This window comes from Toxorhynchites rutilus, chromosome 2 (assembly GCF_029784135.1).
Source record: "Toxorhynchites rutilus septentrionalis strain SRP chromosome 2, ASM2978413v1, whole genome shotgun sequence".
Classification (NCBI taxonomy): domain Eukaryota; kingdom Metazoa; phylum Arthropoda; class Insecta; order Diptera; family Culicidae; genus Toxorhynchites; species Toxorhynchites rutilus.
Genome location: NC_073745.1, coordinates 162947686 through 162969032, shown reverse-complemented (window position 1 = coordinate 162969032; position 21347 = coordinate 162947686). Strand labels below are relative to the sequence as shown.

Here is a 21347-nt window from a genome sequence, read left to right as displayed (position 1 = left end):
ACGCTGAATTTGTCCTCTGCGGAGAAGAACAATAGGCCCGGCAGCTGACGAAAGTCCGCTTTGACGTAGGTTTGGTCGTCCATTACCAGGCAATGCGGCTTCGTCAGCATTTCGGTGTACAGCTTCCGGGCTCGCGTCTTCCCCACCATGTTTTGCCTTTCGTCGCGGTTAGGAGCCTTCTGAACCTTGTATGTACGCAGGCCCTCCCGCTGCTTGGTCCGCTGGACGAATGAACTTGACAAATTCAGCTTATTGGCAACATCCCGGATCGAACTTCTCGGATCACGTCTAATCTGCTTAGCTACGCGCTTGTGATCTTTTTCACGGACGGAGCATCCATTTTTGCCGTTCTTCACCTTCCGGTCGATGGTTAGGTTCTCGAAGTATCGTTTTAGTACTCTGCCGACCGTGGATTGGACGATTCCCAGCATCTTACCGATGTCCCGATGTGACAACTCCGGATTCTCGAAATGAGTGCACAGGATTAATTCACGACGCTCTTTTTCGTTCGACATTTTTCCAAATTTACGAAAAATTGACAGTGAAGCATGGCCAACGTGATCTATACACTCTTATCTGACTATAAGCGAAAGCTGAAGATATAATTCCTAAAAATTAAATTTCTACAGCGTTTTTTCCGTGATACAATTTGATGTGACACACCCTTTAGTTGGGATTTGTTATGCTAAATAACACTCCTTGAATGTATTATAGTTGCAAGCTCTAGAATATGACCACAGTTGCAAGCCGGAAAGAAAAAAAGTTCTTTGACGAAAAATTCCCCGGGTAGAATTGGAATCGAACTCGAACCACCGCCATAACAGTGTGCACCGCTAACCACTAGGCCACGGGAGCACGAATGATAGGGTATCGTAACATCCAGATATCGGAGGCATCCAGAAGCAACATGATGCTTGCGTCGTAGAGGAACATATGATCAGCAGATGAACAAGAACGATCAACGCATACTAAGGACTCTCAGATTGGGATGTCGTCGGAAAATATGGGACCGGTCATAGTGCCGTTTGTTTGAGTTTGGATTAAAAAAAATAGTGCCGTTCGATCCACCAGCGAAAAGTTCTTACGGTGCATTAAGGCAGGCAGCCAAATACGTTGCTGAAGTAGAACATAGCAGCCAGAACACGTGCTGATTGTGAAGGAACTCGGCGTTAAATCTTAATTTTATACCTAAATTGTTCTTCGTCATACTGAGTCAAAATCGAACGACTGATCAACTCATCCAAATCTCAATCACATACGGCCGTTTGGGTTTCTCTCGTTTTTACCGCAACAATATACTGATAATAACCATCGCTTCAGGTATACCTACAAGTTCAAGAGGTTCAATGAATTTTAATGCACTAAATTTGTGCATGTATCCAACCACTATTAATATTAACCACTACTGGTAGAGCGTATTTTGATTTCTCATATAAACACTGGCGTGAAACGATACCCCCGTTGTTTTGTTCATTCATTTCTCATTTTTGCGCGGTGCAACAAATTTATGGTTGGAAATCGATGTGAAAACTTTCACTGAAACAATTGTTGATGGGTTTTGCCACAGTGAGCAGCGGCAAAAAAAATGCTCGCCGAAGTTCACACACAGTTCACTACATAGCCGCAGAAAATAATGGATAATGCGCGCAGGGGGATATGCCGACGATCAATTGCGCGAGACAAACCGACAATTAGTATACGGGATGAAGCGCGCGAAAAAAAGTTCAATCATACTGAAACAGACATCATAATTGTGAGATTTGTATATCTTTGAGATGAATTCGATTCACAAGGAAATGTAAACGAAATGTCTAACATAATATTTTGACATAGCTGATAATTGAACTCATATTAACACATTCTCAGGATCAACGTAAAACACATAATGATCATGCTACACAGAACTGGACCCATTAAACAAAAATTTTCGACTCTCATTCTCACTTTGGAATGAGTATGTAGTCCTTTGCTAGGTAATCCATTTTGTTGTGCATAAGTAAGGCGAAGAGTGCGCAAGGCCATTAAGATAGTAATTATCTTAATTTCATTTCAATTTTCGTCTTCCGGCTCTTGTTTTTTCAATCTAATCCCTGCTTCCGAAGCGGTCAATTTTGTACGTATGCTATTCACAAGGAAAGTACAAAATGTAATGAATGAATGGAAATCTAATGACAGTGTAAGGAAAAGGCTTTCATGTTTCAAGAGATGATCTTATGCGCGTTTGCAAAGCAATAATAATCGATCCCATCATGGATCAACATTCCCCATTACTTCACCGTGTTAAACACTATCGAAATGGAGCACATGTTCTTAGACGCACTTTGGTTCGGAAGCCAACGAAATATACAAAAAATTTCAGAGTTGATAAATTATTGTTATCTCAGATCAGTTTCAGCTTTAAGCATTCTGAAAATTGCTCATAACTCATGAAGAAGAGGGCTAGACTAAAGCGGCCCATAGACGTTTAATATTATGACGCTATAGGAGCACGATCAATTATATTGCACAAACCAAAATATACAATATTATTTATCAATAATATTGAACGTCTATGGGCCACTTATGAAGTTTTTGGGTCCAGATTGTGTCGGATCGGAATACAAATCTGAATTTGGAGGCGAACACGTTCAAGGAAACTGTATGAGAAATGGTTAACTAAATATAATCGCGTGGTAAAGGATGATGCAACGTACTGTCTGGCCGATTAGGATTACGTACTGTCTTCGCTAAGCCAGAATTGAATTTCATTTTAGCCAAATGAATATCAGCTGTTGTTTACTTCTAACCTGAGGCAGCTGTGTGCGGTTGGTTTTTATTTAGTTCGGATTGTACTGCTGCTTAGGTCCTTCCCAATCAACGCAGACAACAAGATTATGATATGTAATCCATTTGACCATCGAGTCTAGAAGCAATTGTTATTGTATTTGTTTGGGGATCGTTCGCGATGCCGTTGCTACCGTCTCGCCAAACAAAATCCTTCGCGATTTCTAGCAAATTTCGTTTCATCGAACTCGGGCGTTTTTGTTCTCTAAATGGTCCAGTCAGACTATTTTTTATATTTTTGAATTTTGACTCAAAATCAATGCCAGAACGAATATCGTTTCGAATGTGATGAATATCAATTTGTTGCTTTTGTTATTCAAAGTATAAATAACAGCGAAGTTATGAGCCCCACTCAATGCCGCATTCATTCATTATAGCAAATTTGTTCAAGCATAAGTTCATATGAACAAAATGAACTCGTTTGTTATTGTCATCAATATAATGAGGGCAGTGTGTTACAAGCTGAAAAAAGTCATACACTGAAATAAAATCATATTCGTTACTCGTGAATATTTGTTGATATTCTAAGACACTGTGAAGTTCCATGACATTTCGTTTATTTGTTCACAAACTACAGTTGTTTAAGTGTCGCTATCTGAGCATTAGAAAATGGAAAAAGAGGAATATCGTATTTTCATCAAACATTGTTTTTTGATGGGAAAATCTTCTGAACAATTAATGCAGTGGTTCACGAAATGTTTTTCTATTTCTGCTCCTTCGAGAACAACAGTTTATCGATGGTTTAGTGAATTTAAAATGGGCCGTACAAGCACCGCATATGCACCTCGCTCGGGAACCAAACCACAAGCGGTGGCTCCAGGGAATGGAATGGAATGAGGAAATCATCGAAGCAACTGAGGCATATTTCGAAGACTTGGACGTTTCGTACTACAGAAAGGAAATCGAAATGTTTGAAACTCGCTATACCAAGTGTATTGCCCTCGAAGGAAACTATATTGAGAAATAAATACAGCTTTGCCTAAAAAACGCGATTGTTTTCAGTCAAAAATACCGGGAGTTTTCAGCCCATGTAGTACACCTGTACATTTAACTACGAAAAATAGAACACATCGTAGGACAACGTCTACGATTTTGAGCGATAATACCTCTTTGCCAACTGAAAAAAAGAAATTGCCAACTGAAAAAAAAGTACATTCGAAAGATAAAATGTCTATGAGTTATATACATGTTACCTGTTGACCCAAAAATCTTGTTTGAATAGGAATTTTAAATTCAAAAAAATTAGAAATAATTGCCTTCAATTTAATAAATCATCTAAATCGCTCCAGCAGTTCAAAAGCTATGGTTTTTTAATTCATTTTTGGAGAAAAGGCGAATAAAATGATTTTTCTGACCATCGGTAAACTTTGAAAAGTTATCACTCAAAACAAAAAAAAACTCAATGATTTTTGAAAAAAAAAACTCAGCTTCAATGAAAAAATATGAAAACACATAGCGCCGAAGGCGGTCTTCGTACCCTAATTGGTCGCGTGTCCGCTACTAATCGAACGATCATGGGCTCATAACTCAGGGCCCCTCAATTGACCATCTTAGTGTATTATTCTAGCTACTATGTCCACGCAACAATTACCATGTGTCGGTAATCCCAGTCCCTTACCGCTCACATTTTCGGTCTGCTGCATCGGTAATTGGCACTATTAATAACGCAACAAAGGAATCCTCATATCAACAGTCCCGCTGTGAACATTCGAACAATAGCAACATTCTTACGCTGGAAAAAGGCGACATGTGTTGTGCATCGATAGAATAGGAATTCTGAACGGCTACTGTGTTATAGATAAAAATAAATGTTTATCGATAGATAGCGATACTCTTACGCCTCAAAATGGTAACAGTGTAATATACAACAAAAGTTATCTTAAGATAAAAAATGTACACGAATGAAAATGAAATTACTAAACCAACGGTATTCCTACGTCAACATTGCGGTTGTATCACAGATACAACCCACCTTCAGTTTTGAAACCCTAACAAGATTTCCGTGTTCGGATTTTTACGTATTCAACCCTTATCGTAAGCTGCCCATATGAAATCATGCGACTCCTGTATCGATTTGTGCTCAGCATTGGTGTGGTGGATTAGCGGTAATGATGTTACCACATTTCTGATTACGTTATGATCACTTAACACTATGATTATCACGATGTACAAAGCATAATGAACAGTGCTTAGAAAGCGTATCATTCGGAACATGAGAAATAGTGTATAAACTTCACACACAAATGATAAATGTCTTGACGATTATGCCGACTTCAATAAGCACTTAATAAGCAACTTCAACAAAAGTAGCTGAAACCTTTCCTCACTAAAAATAAATAAATTATAGTGAAGTTAAGTTATCAAACAAAATAAATGAAAGCAATTTTTACTTTGCATGAAAAGTACCTTTCTCAAGTTGGAGCTGTTATGTGTCATGATTGAGAACCATTTTTTATAGACATCCGTTCGAAATTTTATAACATCCGTGATGGTTGATTGTATTCGTAGTTTCGCAACTTGATTGTCAATGTTGAAAACTCTTGTTTTATTTTCGCGGTTCAAGTACCTGTATAATACTTCCCCGATACCCAATAATCAGGAGACTCGAAAGAAAGTTCCTGAGAGATTTTATGCATGTCTTACGCCATGAACTTATCATGCAACTATCGCGGGCCATTTGTTGGTTTATAATTGAATCATGTTATTTTGTTGGAGTGGTACCCACAGTAGAACGAATCTTCCGGTTTTATATGCCCCTTCATGCCAATTTTCTTTTACCATCGACGAAAAATTCTCCCGACATGCAGACTGAGAAACATACACGTATTGAACTGAACGTTTCTCTCAGAACGTTAGTGCCATCAAAGACGAAATAATGTTGATACTACATCACTGAAACAGACATAAACTCTGTATAACATTTTCGAGACATGGAATGCCATAATTATTTACAAGTTGGATGCTTCGTTACCGACACAGAATACAGCAACTATCCTTGACATATTTGAACCGTTCTCAAAAAACTGATTCACATAGATAAATTTGCGTTGTTAAAATTCCTAACATACGATAAATAGACTGAAAATTATTTGTCTATTAAATTACACGACTGTATTGTGGTAATAAACGATTTTGATAACGTTTACACAAGTTTCCATTCAGTTTGAAAAACGGCTATGTCGGTTTGTAGATGAAGATGAATAATAAGCACGCGTAGCGCATTAATTAAGGCAATCAAAATCTTTAGAATTCGAGATATAAGATTTCAACTCGTGAGGACTCGCGTTCATGTCCGTGAAACGAAACTCTTCTCCTATAAATGGCGTTCAAGCTCCAAAGATATAATCATTCAATGCCGTTAGCGCTTTCGAAACATGACTTATACCACACAACGGCTTGCGGCACTAACAATAACAATAGCAACCTTATGAGTATTAAGAAATCAATGACACTATTGATGATAATATTGAGTATAATATACGATTGCTGTTGCAGTCTCTTGTATACATGCATTTTTTTTCTGCTCGCTTCAACACGCATCAACAACTTCAATTCACAACTTCTCATCTCGCGACGCGGACAGCAATGGTCAACCGAATGTTTTTGTTTGGAAACATACAGAAATACTTCGTCTCTACGACCGGAACGCTTGAGAATAAAGCAAGTTACCCGTTAAACAGACGAATTTAAACTGAAAACATATCAGTCAGCGACTTGAATCAACGCAGAGAGGCGCAAGTGCCTATACAACTTCTCCGGTGGTTTAACTTTCAGCATTTCTTTTTGTGTTTTTTTTTTGTTGTTGCTGGTTTTTTACGGTTTACGAACTAAGAAAGAGTATGTGAAAGGAGAACTAAAAGCTGTAGATTGTTCAGCCACACACAATACAAATAAAACAGGAATCGTCCATCGTTCATTCAAGCGAGTTGATCTGAATTCCGACAAGCGGAGCCCGAAAGCTACTGTAGTGAAAAGCTTTATGGAAACTCGAGAGAGTCGAAGAATAGAGAGAGCATTGGAAATAGCGTAGATGCGTGCGCAAAAGTATGAAGCAGGTCCAACTATAAAAATAACAAGTATGTTTTTAATTGCACGGGATGTACAGGGTGCGGCGCTGTAACTTCCTGTTTTAAAATCCCAGAAAGCTTCGTTTATTCGAAAGTCGGGAAAGACGAACACCCTTGTATAATTGCATTTTTAAGTCAAATTTGAATGATGTATAAACTTGCAATACAGTGCACCAATACCTTTGAAATTTACTCTGTGTACCTAGCTGGCTTTCTGTTAAAACTGTAAATAAAAACACATGAAAAAATGAAAAAAATTACAAGCCCTTCTAGGTGATTTTAGTCTAGCCTATTTGTTAGATCATTTTTAAGGCATATTTGAAGAACTCCAAAACTTATCGAATACATAAACTTGAATTTTCACGTAGTGTCCATCTTTCTTACCCCAGGTGTCCATCTTTCCCACCAAGTGTCCGTCTTCCCCAACTCAATATTATTTTTTTCAAACACGCTGGACACATTCATTTAGCAAAATGTCTGCCTCAAAGACCAATTTTATTATAAAAAGAGACCTAGGCTATCAATTTGTGGTGAGATAGCTATATATTTTTTGTGAAATTCATGAGAAAAATCAACTTTTACTTAGGGTGTCCGTCTTTACCACCCTTTTCCTACAACCATGTCATACCGGTATAGAGGTTCACAGATTTTCGAGAGAATTAGTAGTTTTGTTCCTTATCGTAGAATATTGAACTCCAATGTTCTGGAAATGAAGGTAATGAAGATGAGTTGAGTTACGAGCGAGATAGCATGCGCTGCCATAACTATTTTTCTCATTGTGACGTCAATATTTGTGTTTATATTTAATTGCCTATCACATCCATGTGAAAATGCTATTTTCAGTAAGCCATTATTTTATTTTTTCAGACAGTCTCAGCTCAATAGAGGCAATCCGCTCAATGAAAGTTGATAAACGCTCATCTTATTTCCTAACAAGAATAAGACATCTATTGAGTGTTTTGGTTGAAAAATTATTCAAGATTACCTTAGCATGGGTTCCCTCTCATTGCTCGATTCCGGGGAATGAGAGAGCGGACTCGCTAGCTAAGGTGGGCGCTTCAGAAGGCACACTTTTTGAAAAAAAATGAAAGTGTTTTATCAATAAAAAACATATATTTTATTGAAGTTCCAGCGGATTAGGAGTATAATGTGATAGAGTGCAGTGAATATTTGTGAAATCACGTCGAAAAAAAAGAATAAGAAAGATATTTTGGTGAGTTTTAGTGAGTATTTTATTTTTACGATTCCAAGTTGATATTTTTGTTGATATTTTAGTGTCTGTGTGCGATGCGAGAAAATAGTCTTCAATTGAGCAGCATTTCACTGAAAATGTTGCTGCTTTCGAGGACTAAAACTACGACTGCTCTCTGGGTCTCCTCCCCACATAAATAAAAAAGTAAGTCACAATACGATTGTCATCTGTTCAAAGACAAACAGTTGCAAGATTTCATGAGAAATTTGGCTCAAATCATCATCAAACAGTGAATATTTTGAACATTGTTTTGTTTCTTCCATTCACACTTCATAGAAAACGCAAATAATTACGACACCATATTTTGCCTGTCAATACTTCGCCTACTGCTTCACCTCGCTATGTACCTCATTGATTGGACCCGCAGCTCATTGGAATTTTTGAAAAAAAGTCATTTTTGTAAAAAAAGGGGGAAAATGATTTTTTAGACCATCGGTTAACTTTGAAAAATCATAACTCAAAATAAGACCTTTTCTGATTTTTTAGATATGCAATGTTAAAAAAAACTCAGCTTTCAAGAAAAAATATGAAAAATATAGCACCCTTGGTCCTGAGATCATGTAAATTATAAAAAAAGCAAATACAATCAATAATTACGAAAATGTGTAAACATACAAACTATTGTACTAATGGGTTGGTTGTATCCATACCGAGTGTGATGTAAAATCAGGGATCGTTTTCTCAGCATCCTATTTAACGCACGGAAGCTCAGCAGCGACAGAAGATGAGGGCAATCAACTTCATTGACTAGCAGTTTTCAAACAAAAACTGCCTGTTGTATTTTGCACCTCCGTTCGAGCGTTTCAAGACCACGCAATTGGCATCTATCTGGATACATTGGAAGGTTCGAAGGATCGCGCCATGGTAGATTTCACAAGGCCATACGTATGAACCTTTTTTGACTCTCTCGATCCTTAGATTCCACGTTACACCGTTTGGTCCCATACGATTGATCATTTTTTGGAATTGGTGGTACGATAGAGCAATATGACACCTTCATGCAGTGTGGATCCGTGAAATCATTGGCAATTTTACAGATGAAATCAAGTTCGCCTTCGAGATCATCGATGCATAATGTGAGTTGAAAGAAAGCTTTGAGTTCAAGATCCGTCACCTGATTCATTCTGTTAAGAATCGCATTATCAATCTGGTAATTGAAAATGATCGGGTCCAAAGAACGATGGATGGTCATAACATGGCCTTTCGCGATGCTGATGACAAGTTTATTCTAACGACACCAGTGAACAAACGTATTCAGCAAATTTTGTAGATGAAGACAATCTTGGACGCAGCCCACCACAACATAGATCTTTAGGTCGTCGGCATATACAAGTTTACATCTATAACCAAGTGAAGTCGCAGCATCATTGAAGAATATGACGAGCAGTAGCGGTCCCAGGTTGCTTCCTTGTGGGACACCGGTCGTGTTGGTGAATGGTGATGAAATGCGTTTTCCATACTTAACGTACAGCGTTCTGCCAATTAAGTCATGATACCAGTCTGCTGGAGGCTCCCTATTTTGTTTTGAAATTTTGTGATCTAATAAGTCGTAGGCAACTTTTGGGTCCGTATAAATAACATTAACCTAGGCTTTTCTTTCCATTGCCACCAAACAGGTGGTCGTTGAATCCAGCAAGTTGGTAATAACGGACCTGCCAGGGATGAATCCATATTGATCGGAAGAAGTATGGGTCTTCGTTGCTTTCAGAATTTTTTAGCTGACTATAATTTCGAAAAGTATTGATGCTGCAGTGAGGCTATCTAATCCACGACAGTTTTTTTACATCACGCCGGTCGCCACAAGTCGTTTTGTTTGTGAGTATAATGAAAAACAAGTAGGGTAGATAGGGGCAATATGACCAGGCAGGGCGAAATGCCACCCTTCGTTTGGGCTTGTTATTGAACCATTGTGTTATTGTGTTAGAAATACTCTTATGAAATATCTCCGTAAAACCGTATTTAAATCCATTTTTTTAAATATATTGAAATAAATATCACACTGACTGATTATCACGAAAAACATAAAAAGGCAGTCAACAAAATAAGCTCTTTACGCTTCATACTGAAATTTATTACTCTGTTCTTTATATCGTACTTTATATCGTATCGTACTTTATTTATAATTCGTACTGGCATTATTTCTGAACATTTTCACTGATTTATTGCGCTGCTTTGCCGTTTCATGTAAAAGATCGGTTCATTTTTGTTGAGCGTAGATGTACGGGGCGGGATGGGCATACCTGCACGGGGCAGTATGACCAGGCATTTTATCAACATAACCTTTTTAATACAGCTGTCAAAATTTGTAAACATAGTTGGAAATAGTTAGATGTGAAATCATGATGACCAGCTTGAACGCGGCCACCGAAGCAGTGCAGAGTGGTACGTCAGTGTGACATGCAGCCTTAGTGCATTGTGTCCCACGAGAAACACTTAAACGTTAGTTACGTTGTGCAGACCATTTGCAGCTCCAGCTGCTCGTATCGGATTTAGTAATGTTTTACGAGGAAGCAAGAGAACGAGCTTGTAGATTACATTCTCTCTATGGAACAACGGTACGATGGTGTTACGACGCAAGAAATCCGGAAGCTGGAAATGTTATTTGTTACTCTTTCAATAGCCAAAAGCAATTCGCAGAATTAGATTGGCTGGCTGGTTTTTGAAAGTGTCACTCACAACTCCCACTTCGGACACCAGAAGCAACCTCCGCCGCCAGGGCGCAGGGATTCAATCGCGTTGCTGTCGGGAAATTCTACGATTTTCGATTTACTACGAGACATGCAATTCAACGTCGATGAAACATCAGTAACAGATCCCATTAACTATCTTTTTCCATAGGAGCAGCAAGTAAACTAAACATTATTGTCTTCATTCAACAGGTGCAGACCAAAAATTCGGAGGCTATCTGGCGCAGTGGTTAACATCCGTACCTCTCACGCTAAAGGTCGCGAGTTTAATTCTCACTCTCAACATTCTTCCAGCGGAATTAATCCGTTGGTCTAAGTAATGAACCAGCCAAAGGCTGAAAATCACTATAATAATACAGCTAGAAAAAGACCAAAAATTCAAAAATCCTAGCATTACGGGGAAAAGCGAGATGAGCGCTATAACTTCCGCTGAGCGCTATAGCTTCCGCTTTTACGCCTAAATGGCTACTGTGTAATTTGTAGTGATGAAACGGATATCCGGTAACTATCCGGTATATATTTTTTAAATTAAAATAATATGAGCTCTTTATTTTCTTATATTTTTTATCATTTGTTTAACACTATTACTTTTATTATGGATTTTTTAACCAACCGATTACGCTTCGCTTCGTGCACCAGGCCAAGCTTCAGAGAACAGTCTTTCAATGTAAACACTACTGCAAGGAGCTGAAAGATAAACTCTAGCAAATCATGCCAATTAGGGGTACTGCTTAGAGTTTAATAACCACTAAACGTAAGGAACGTGATTGCGATCTATTCGATATTTTTTCGCATAATAGTCGATTTCGTTGGGATTTTTCTCCTGAAGGCGACGCTGACTATCATTTTCATTTACCACTTCGTTGGAACTGTCATAAAAAGTGTCGTGAGCTTCGCGTGTAAGGTTTAATTCAGTTTCGTGTACCCTCTCTCGTTTTTTTATTCTTAATTTTTTAGACTTTCAGCCTCCTGGTCTGGTTCGTCTCAGCACCCCCTTCTCAAATTATCACCCCTGAAGGCAGTTCTAAGATTTTGAATCTTGAACAAAAATTAATGATTGATGTTCCTTGATATTTGAATTCGCAGTACTTACTCTCACTCTCACTTACTCATTATTTCAATAGAAAATCCTTAATCCTTAACATCCTTACTTCTCCGCTTCTCTCTTGCATATGTTCGTTCGTAGTAGTGACATAATTTAATTTTTTTTTGATTTTTTTATTTTTTTACGTTTTTTACCATCCAATTTTTGAGCCGGATACGTCCAACTGTTGGAATATTTAAAAATAAACCAATTTTCATTCTTTCATTCAAAAACACACATTGACAATTGTAACATTCGTGGCGTTTTTGTCAGCATAAAACCAAAATAATTAAAAAAATAAATAAATAAATAAATGGCACACAACACAGCACCCCCCGTACTATATAACACTTATATGACGGTAAATGTCATCACCAACCGTGCGCATAGGACAGTCGCACAACAAAGCGGCTGTCAAGCATCACTTCCGTGGAGGAAGAAAAAAGGCGTTATTGGTCCTTTTGTTTTTTTGGGCTACGGACGCTTTAAGCGAACGGACGCATCTCCAAGTTTTGATTATACTTCGGGTCGAGTCTTCTGCCACGTGAGGGGTGGTATAACGCGACAAGTTCGTCGGTCGTCGCGAAATACAAGGCTTTAAAGAAAGGCCAGCGCGAGTGAATCACGAAGGAAAAAAAAATAAAAGGACGCGCCGGATTAGCGGCGTAAGTGTGTCACCAAGGAGAAGTTTGATGGCTTGCGTGAGTGCGAAACACGCCATTTTGTGCTACGTATGCCACGTTTGGCAGATTTAGTTTAACGCTGGGCCAAGAGGCAACGTTGAGTGACCGATTTGTCGGTATTCGCGGGAAGGTGGTTCACCGCCCAATTACACCGGAATCGCGGTTCTAGGGTACCGCAAAGTTCGTGTGGGTGGCTTGGGGCGAGTGGCAAAGCACGCCATTTTGTGCCGTTAGTGAGTGATCAAGTTCATCGAAGATCCGAGTGATAGTTCCCGCACAACCGCTTCGGGTTCGCGGCACCGATACGCCGCTGAGTTTCACTCGGAGGTGAGCGCAAATAAAAGGAAGAGTCCCCACGGGATCGTGGAGCCGCGGGTGGCCCCGGGCAACGGAGCAGCGGATTATCCACACTGGATCGAGCGCGCCGCGGTGGCTCCGGGCGAAACAAGTGGCACGGTGAGAACGCCGTCGAGATTTCCGGCGGACAGAGGCGGAGAGGACGCGGATTGAAGGATTCCGGAGTGACCCATGGTCTCTTGATGACATCTGGCAGCCAACATAAAGTACGGTGAGTACGGGGAGACCCGGTGCTTCTCTAATCTCTAGTGTTGTGTGTGTCCAGATTATTGGAATTATAGCTTGTGCTGACGGTTAGGAGTAACCGAGAATCCCATTCCTCGAGTGAGAGAGGATCTCGTTACACAATTTTTATAAAACACGCCGAAGACAAGCCGCTGGCACGGTGCAATGTGAGTGAATTAAAATATCGTGGCGAGAAGTGAACACGCCCCGCTCACGCCACGTTGACGCCCTGCTGTAGTGAGAGCATGGCCTAATATTCCGTTCACAAGCAGAGTGAATTGGAAACCCCCCTTAGCAAGGTCATTGATAACATTGATAGTCAGATGTATCTCAATGCAAAGGAAAGAAGAATGAAATTGCGATCAATGCCTAACAAGCGGTCATGAAATCATCAGTTTATGTCAGTTACACTCAATCTGCGGCCCACGGGCCGCATTTGGTCCAACAGGCTTTTCGGGTTGGCCCATCTGGTGTTACTTTATTTCAAAATGTTTTTTATGTATAATAAAAACGAAAACCTAAGAAATCATCATCTATTTTTCCTTGCGTAAGTCTACGCATTTCAGTAATGGTACCAAATCAGAACACAGAGCATTTTCAAGAAATTGAAAAAAATATTGCAATTAAAACTTCGACCGTTTTCAAGCTATTTGCGATTTCATGACATTCACGTTTCATCAGTCATCCAGCTCAAATCTCGTATACTGTTCTCGCGAGAACATGAATTAATTAGTAATCACCCATCTTTAACTGATCCCACAAAACCACGCAAACCCATCGATTCTTTTCTGTGCTACTAAATCTGTCCACTAAAGAGTTATTTTGAAAATTGTGATGTATTCTAAAATAATATCCGAAGTAATCAAAAGCGAAGTGATTATTTTTGCTGTTAAAGAGCTTCTGTGTGTGGGGTGAGAATGGGCCAAAAAGGTAGTTTTCGAACTTTTTATTGAATAACTATCGTAAATTAGAATAAAAATCAATTTTGATTACGTAGATATGTTCTCTAATGATGAACTTACGAGTGTTCAGGGAATTGTTGAATAATATTAATTTTTCACTGAACTGCGATAAAATGAAAGTTGATCCATTCTCATCCCTTAGAGGGGGTGACAATGGGACAAAGTAGTGGATATTACTTTCTATTAAGAATTATGTTTAGAAATCAATGTCTCAATAATTTCAAGATAATTTGACAACACGTAAGTGTCTTGAATGATTATTTGAGTTACGAAAATAGTGCCAATCCACCTAGAAGTACGATTGAAATGTTTATATATGAAGATTTTTCTCAAATCTACCGTCGACGATGTCTTCTGCCGTGATGCTGGTTCCTGGGAGGATATCAAACTCTTTTAGCTACTTTCGTTTTGCTCATGAGGTGAGGTCGCATGGCCTAGTACTTAGCGTGGCGCTCGTCAAGATGGGAACTTCAGGTTCGATTCTCGTTCGGGTAAGAAATTCAGTCGACAAAGGTCGTTTCTCTGGATTGAACTGATTCAGGTGAACATTACCCGGAGTGAGATGAGAAGAGCAAATGGCCATTTCCAGTCTCCAAGAAAAGCTACAAAAATCCGGAAACAGTGAATTGATGCCGCTATAAGCGTCTTTGCCCAGTCCAGGAGGTACTCGGGAGGTAAAACAGCAGTATCACGATGATCCTCCTGTGAGATAGTGCGGTTGATCGCAGGCCATACAAGCCGCACCAAAAAACCACCAAGCAATGAATTATACACAAGACAATTGCGAATCAGACCATGTTGTAAAAACTTTAGGCCAAAATAAATAAATAGTTTTTGTTTCTCGGTTCTAATTAAGGAAATCCTCAAAACTGTCCTCGTTTTTTTCTGATGAACTTGAAACATGTGAGATGCTCTTTAGTAGCGACTTAACAGTAATCTGATAAATGCCCCAAGTTGCTTTTTTGGTTGTCTTAAGGCTTTCAATTAGCGGCTTCAGCAATCCTGGAAAATGTAGCTTCTGCAAAGTTGGCGCTAAGGAAAGTTTTTTCTCCTTATACGTGCGAAGAATTTGCCTCCGATTCCACTTCATAGGTCCGCAAAAAATCCACGTCTCCATTTGGAGAATTGGTACTTATTGTGAGTGTATTGGTATATTTTTGCATGTACATTGCAACTTAGTCGTGCTCCCGTGGCCGAGTGGTTAGCGTCATAACTAACATGCCGGGTGTTCGGGTTCGATTCCCGTTCTAGTCGGGGGAATTTTCGTCAAAGAAATTTCCTCCGACTTGCACTGTGATCACGCGTATTCTAGAGCTTGCCACTCAGAATGCATTCAAGGCGTGTTATTTGGCATATAAATCTCAACTAAGTACCAATTAAAAATGACGCAAGTAATACTACGTTGAGACGGCGAAGTTCCTCTAGGAACGTTAGTGCCATTGAAGAAGAAAGAAGAAGAAGATTGCAACTTAGTTGTATATGTTCAATTTTATACTTGACTCATTCTCAGCGTAAATAAGAGATTATTTCGAAAATGTTGAAATTCCAATGGAAAAACTTTTTTGATATTCAAAATCAGCAATTACTCATCTGGCAAGACTCAAAATAATCATTCTATCCTATTTAACATTATAGTAGTTCTGTATACTGCTGGTCATGAGATTTTTCTGGGGTGTTCATTGGTGGCTATCTACACATCAAACTTTGATGAATTATTAAATAATAACTATTACTACAGTTATGTATTATGCATTGGAAGTAGTGAAACATGTCTCCTATTAAACGGCTCACAGTTTTCGGTTATAATTTCGTAGTCCTACATTAAAAATGCGGTCTTATCTTAGACACCACTCTTCTTTATTATTTTTTCTGCGGCCCGCGACATCATGACTAACAGGTGTTCGTGGCCCCTCTGAAAAAAAGGTTGAGCACCATTGGTCCATGTGGGCATCAAAAATATATCAATATAACCTTCATCACGAATGAATAGATTGAAATGAAAAAATTGTTAATGATAGATAAAAATTCACCGTGAACCCCTGCGTAAGTTTATGATAAGCGCATTCGACTTTGTTGAAAATATACAATATAAGCATAAAGTATTTGGCACTTACCTGGCTTGGTCCGATCCTGTAAACGGAAGAATCAATTTCGTTGTTATTCAGAATATTTTCCACTGTTATGTCTCCAAGTGATCCATCGGCAAGTAAACCGAAACGCCGGGTGAATTCAGAGAGTGGTACGCTAACCGGAAAACCTAACCGATGGAGTCTAGCGAAATCCAATATTTGTGAGCCTCGTAACTAAAATCAAGAAAATATGAAGCAACTGACAAAAGGCTAATCACATCCCATTTACCTGACTTCTTAGTAAGGGCACATTAACCACCTCATCGCTATGTAATACTTTGGTGTTCAAACTTATACAGTTGGTAGTACCGGCGTTATGCTCTAACAAGTAACAATGAACAAAATGCGTCCCAGTACGCCTTAAGGTGTCTATTATGCCATCAACTGTGAACTTGACTTGCAACATCACCGAATTGCGTTTAAATCCAGCTGACGTGAAGGACCTACGTATGCTCGAAACACGCCGTAGCGACTGTGTACTTTCTGTGCCGACTATCGAACCGAAATAAACGGTTCCACCACTTCGCGTGAATCCTGACGTGAAAAGACCACTGATTTCAGCTCTATTGCTGTCCTGCAGAACACTTATTGCACACTTTGTTGATGCATGTTCGTGACTTCCTTTCAGCCACCCGGATGAGCTATACAATACAGGATTTGTTCCTTGCAAATGCTGCAAAATAAATTGTCTTGTTCCAGCTCCCTTTCGAATCAGTGATTGATGCTCACGATCTCCGTAGTAAGAGAACAACCGTTCTATGAATGTGTCATCGCTGGCGTTTGGATATATAATCTCCTCATCCAGCATCCAAAGCAGGCCACGTTTATCCTGATCACGAAGGTTATTTTGGGATGTCCTTACCACATGATTTTGTGGTGCTTTATCGAGTAAATTCACCAGTGGTGCTGGATTTGTATCATGTAATATGCCGGTATCGATTTCTACCAATTCTTGTGCATATCGATTACGTGGAGTAACTAATGTAACGTGATGGAATAACAATTGCAAACGCTCTTGTAAATAATTATGTCTTAAATCCGAGAGGGAAGCGCCAGTCTGTTGACCACAACTGGCTGGATTTTGAAAGCCAGGTGTATCAATCAAAAGTATAGATGCGATAGTGTTATTCGATGTACTGATAACTTTATTGATTAATGCAACCGCAGCTGCCACTACTTCTGAGTATAATCCTATCACGAATCCTTCCAGACTATCCAAAGCCGCGACTTCTAAATCGGTTTGTTCTGCAGTTAAGGCAGACTTTACCGGTGATCCAGGATTTGATTTTGCTGTGGCATTCGAAAATGCAGCATTTGTCAAATCTTCCATCGATATTCCCAATAAAGTTGCTGCCTTTCGCGCAGATGATGGATTAGCAAATTGAATACGAGCTGTCGGACCATTTCCTACAATGGAGCAGTTTGCGTTCCCCAGATGAAATATGGATGCTATAATATACCACAGGCTTTTGACAGACGATTGATCAACATTCAGCACACTAAATGATTGCTGCAGTCGTGCGAAATCTATCGATGCATTTTGTTTATCCTCCAATTTAGTTGGTAACGTAACGAACAGATTATTCTCGTCGAAGTTTATGCTATCCAGATAGAGTTCCTTCTGAAGATGACCTTCAGCGCCTGCCAGCAGCCGTCCAAAGACATGAAACGTGTGATGTTCACTGCTACTTCGTCTTCCAGCCCGGGATTTTTCCAAAAGTAATATTTGCACTGAGGCTGATGCGATTTGACCGCAGTGGTCGAAATCCAAACTCAGAATTTGAGTAAACCGGGTAGCATTCGAATTGAGACAAGTTTTAGTGTTTCCGAAGGACTCCAGGATGGTGTTCATTGCACTCACTCGCTCTGCCGAAAGTATTTTGTTGGTCATACCTTTATGTAAAAAAACAATTTGTAAAAAATAAATGTCCAATGCTGTGCTGATGTTTATCGAACCTGCTGCCAATGCCAGATAGTACAATGCGTGCTTGAAACTAGTAGTTTTTCCAGAACCAGAGCGACCCATGAAGATGAGACTTTGGTCGCGACGTGTTTCAAGCATTGTCCGATATGCTGTTTGTGCTAGAGAAAAAACGTGCGGTGGCATGTCTTCCGTTTTGCACCCACGGAACATCGATACAACCTGAAATATAAAAAAATCAATTGTATTCTGACTTGTTGAGTTTTTAGAACAAAACAATAACTACGTGAAATTGATGTGAAAGATTGTTAGATAAACATTACTTCCTAGTTTCAATCATCGAACCTTGATCCGTAATGATGTGTTCCAGTAGGTTTTGTTTGATAATAATTTCTTAATTTTTTTCCTGTTTATGAACCTACCTTTTCCGAGTACAGTGCAAGGGGCGCCATTGGATTGACCACCATTAACACTGGACCAACTCGTGTGTGAATCAAATTGTTTCCGTAGCGCTGACGCAATACATGCAGTATTGATGCCTCATTAAGGTGTTTCAACTGACAAATGTCCTCCACCAGGTCCAGGGATTCTGGATTGGCTTTCTCGACGTCATCATCATCGATGGCCAGTTCTTCGCCATTATGTTCGAGCTGGACTAATATTTTGCCTGGATCTGACGAAATACTGTGTGGTAATTTCGAGGCAGACGTAAATCCTCCCCGATGGATTAACCACACTTTTTCGCCGATATCCTGAGGATTTTCATTATATTGGTTGGTTGTCTGACTCAACTTCGTCTGAAATGAAAAAAGTGACATTCATGTGAAAAAAGGAAATAAGAAACAGTTGTTTAAAATAGCAAATGGTCTAGCACTTAGGTTACGGATTGACAGTGCTATAATTCCAGAACTTGTAGCAGCTTGGGAGCTCAGTGATTAACACAGTTTCATACCATGATCCATATAGTGAGTTATCGTTGAAGAAAAATATTGTGATAGCGATCCATGTCTCAAAACAGAGATGAAACGGTTATCCGGTAACACTCCGGTAATTTCTCATTAACTGGAGATAAATCATAACAAAATAGCTCATCAACATGAGTCATCATTCATCATCATTGAAAATAAGTTTAATTACTGAAATGCAAGATTTTTTGTTCAAAATTAAATTTATAATAACAATCATGTACTCACAGTACTCAAAATTAATCATTGGATGATTGAATCGTTTGTTTGAGAAGCCCCATAATACCATTTGACGCACTTGCGAGAAAACGACAAAAAAAGACATTTTTTTCTCGAAATGTTGACCTGTTCCTTCTATTTGTTGGTATCAGGTTCGATTATTATACCCAAACATATAATGTGAAACCTTTTTTACATCAAAAACACGATTTCTCACTAAGCGAACGTTCATGGATCCACAGAAATATTCTTCAATTGATATTCTAATTGATGCTTTACAATATCCGTTTTTTTATAAATTTTCTAGTACAGCCTCGTTTATATCACGTTCGAAAATTTTTTTCGCGTGACATGATGGAAACGTGATATATTCGAAACAGATTTTTTGTAATGAAAAAATCTCCAATATGTATAATTGAAACACTTTTTCCCTGACATGCAAAATAGATAAAAAATACATTATTATTACACAATGCAGCATAATATATCGAGATAATTGGCAGTTCGTGCTCTCGTAGGATACGGACGTACCTGTCGTATCCTACGAGAGCAGAACACGAACTTGTCGGGAAGTAAAGGGTGTGTCACATCAAATTGCATCACGGAAAAAACGCTGTAGAAATTCGCCCAGTAGACCGATCCTTTTGAAAATTTTAGACAGTAAAATAAAAACTATTAAACAACTTTTGGCATTTTCTTTTTATTCATACTTCGAGCCCAAGCCCGTATGCTCGCACCTTCCTCTTTACCCCGTCCATAAGGTTCTGTACAACGTCAGGTTGTAGTTTTTTTTTTAACAGAAATCCATTTTCTCTTGAAGTCCGCCTTCGATTTGACAACTTTTGGGTTCTTCCGGAGGGCCTGCTTCATAATCGCCCAATATTTCTCTATTGGGCGAAGCTCCGGCGCGTTGGGCGGGTTCATTTCCTTTGGCACGAAGGTGACCCCGTTGGCTTCGTACCACTCCAACACGTCCTTTGAATAGTGGCACGAAGCGAGATCCGGCCGGAAGATGGTCGGGCCCTCGTGCTGCTTCAATAGTGGTAGTAAGCGTTTCTGTAGGCACTCCTTAAGGTAAACCTGCCCGTTTACCGTGCCGGTCATCACGAAGGGGGCGCTCCGCTTTCCGCAAGAGCAGATCGCTTGCCACACCATGTACTTTTTGGCAAACTTGGATAGTTTCTGCTTGCGAATCTCCTCCGGAACGCTGAATTTGTCCTCTGCGGAGAAGAACAACAGGCCCGGCAGCTGACGAAAGTCCGCTTTGAAGTAGGTTTCGTCGTCCATTACCAGGCAATGCGGCTTCGTCAGCATTTCGGTGTACAGCTTCCGGGCTCGCGTCTTCCCCACCATGTTTTGCCTTTCGTCGCGGTTAGGAGCCTTCTGAACCTTGTATGTACGCAGGCCCTCCCGCTGCTTGGTCCGCTGGACGAATGAACTTGACAAATTCAGCTTATTGGCGACATCCCGGACCGAACTGGGGGTGGTTAACGTATACAAGTTCGTAACTAACGTTCTTTCTGTGTCTCCAAAAATTGTGTTAAAACATTGTTTTTATTGTGATTTTTTTCTCAATTTGAATGTTGCATGCATCAATTTTATGAATCCTAGTTTGAGTGTTATCGAGTGTCAAGGATTTGTGTAGTTTTTAATTTAAAAATCTGTGGTATTGTTGTGTATTGAGGTGGATAGGCATAATTGTATTGATTCTGCCGAATGTGAGTTCGTCATTGTGTTGGACAGTTGCAATTTATTTCGTTCCACTTTCCGATTATCTCGACACTAGTTGAGCCGTCTTGTACACATCTATACACCTAATAGATTGCGTGCAAGTTATGGCACCTTGTACACTACTATACAACCAATAGATTGTGTGCAGGTGTGTGGCTTCCATGTGCATAAACTTGACGTGGAATAAGGAACAAATAATAAGCACCGTCCAATCTGTTTATGAATTGCACGGCAGAGTATAC

At 39.5% G+C, this 21347-nt stretch overlaps 1 protein-coding gene across 13 annotated transcripts in view; it reads right to left on the bottom strand.

The window, feature by feature from the left end:
* The window catches only part of LOC129770721 (unconventional myosin-XVIIIa), a 180754-nt gene that overhangs the window by 81655 nt on the left and 77752 nt on the right, over positions 1-21347 (bottom strand). For all 13 annotated transcript variants that reach the window (XM_055773716.1, XM_055773721.1, XM_055773722.1 and 10 more), the window contains 4 exons: positions 18613-18987; positions 18226-18412; positions 16499-18162; positions 16255-16443 (listed from right to left, as the gene is read on the bottom strand). In XM_055773716.1, the coding sequence (XP_055629691.1) occupies positions 16255-16443; positions 16499-18162; positions 18226-18412; positions 18613-18987 (2415 nt within the window). The remainder of the gene's footprint in view (positions 1-16254; positions 16444-16498; positions 18163-18225; positions 18413-18612; positions 18988-21347) is intronic.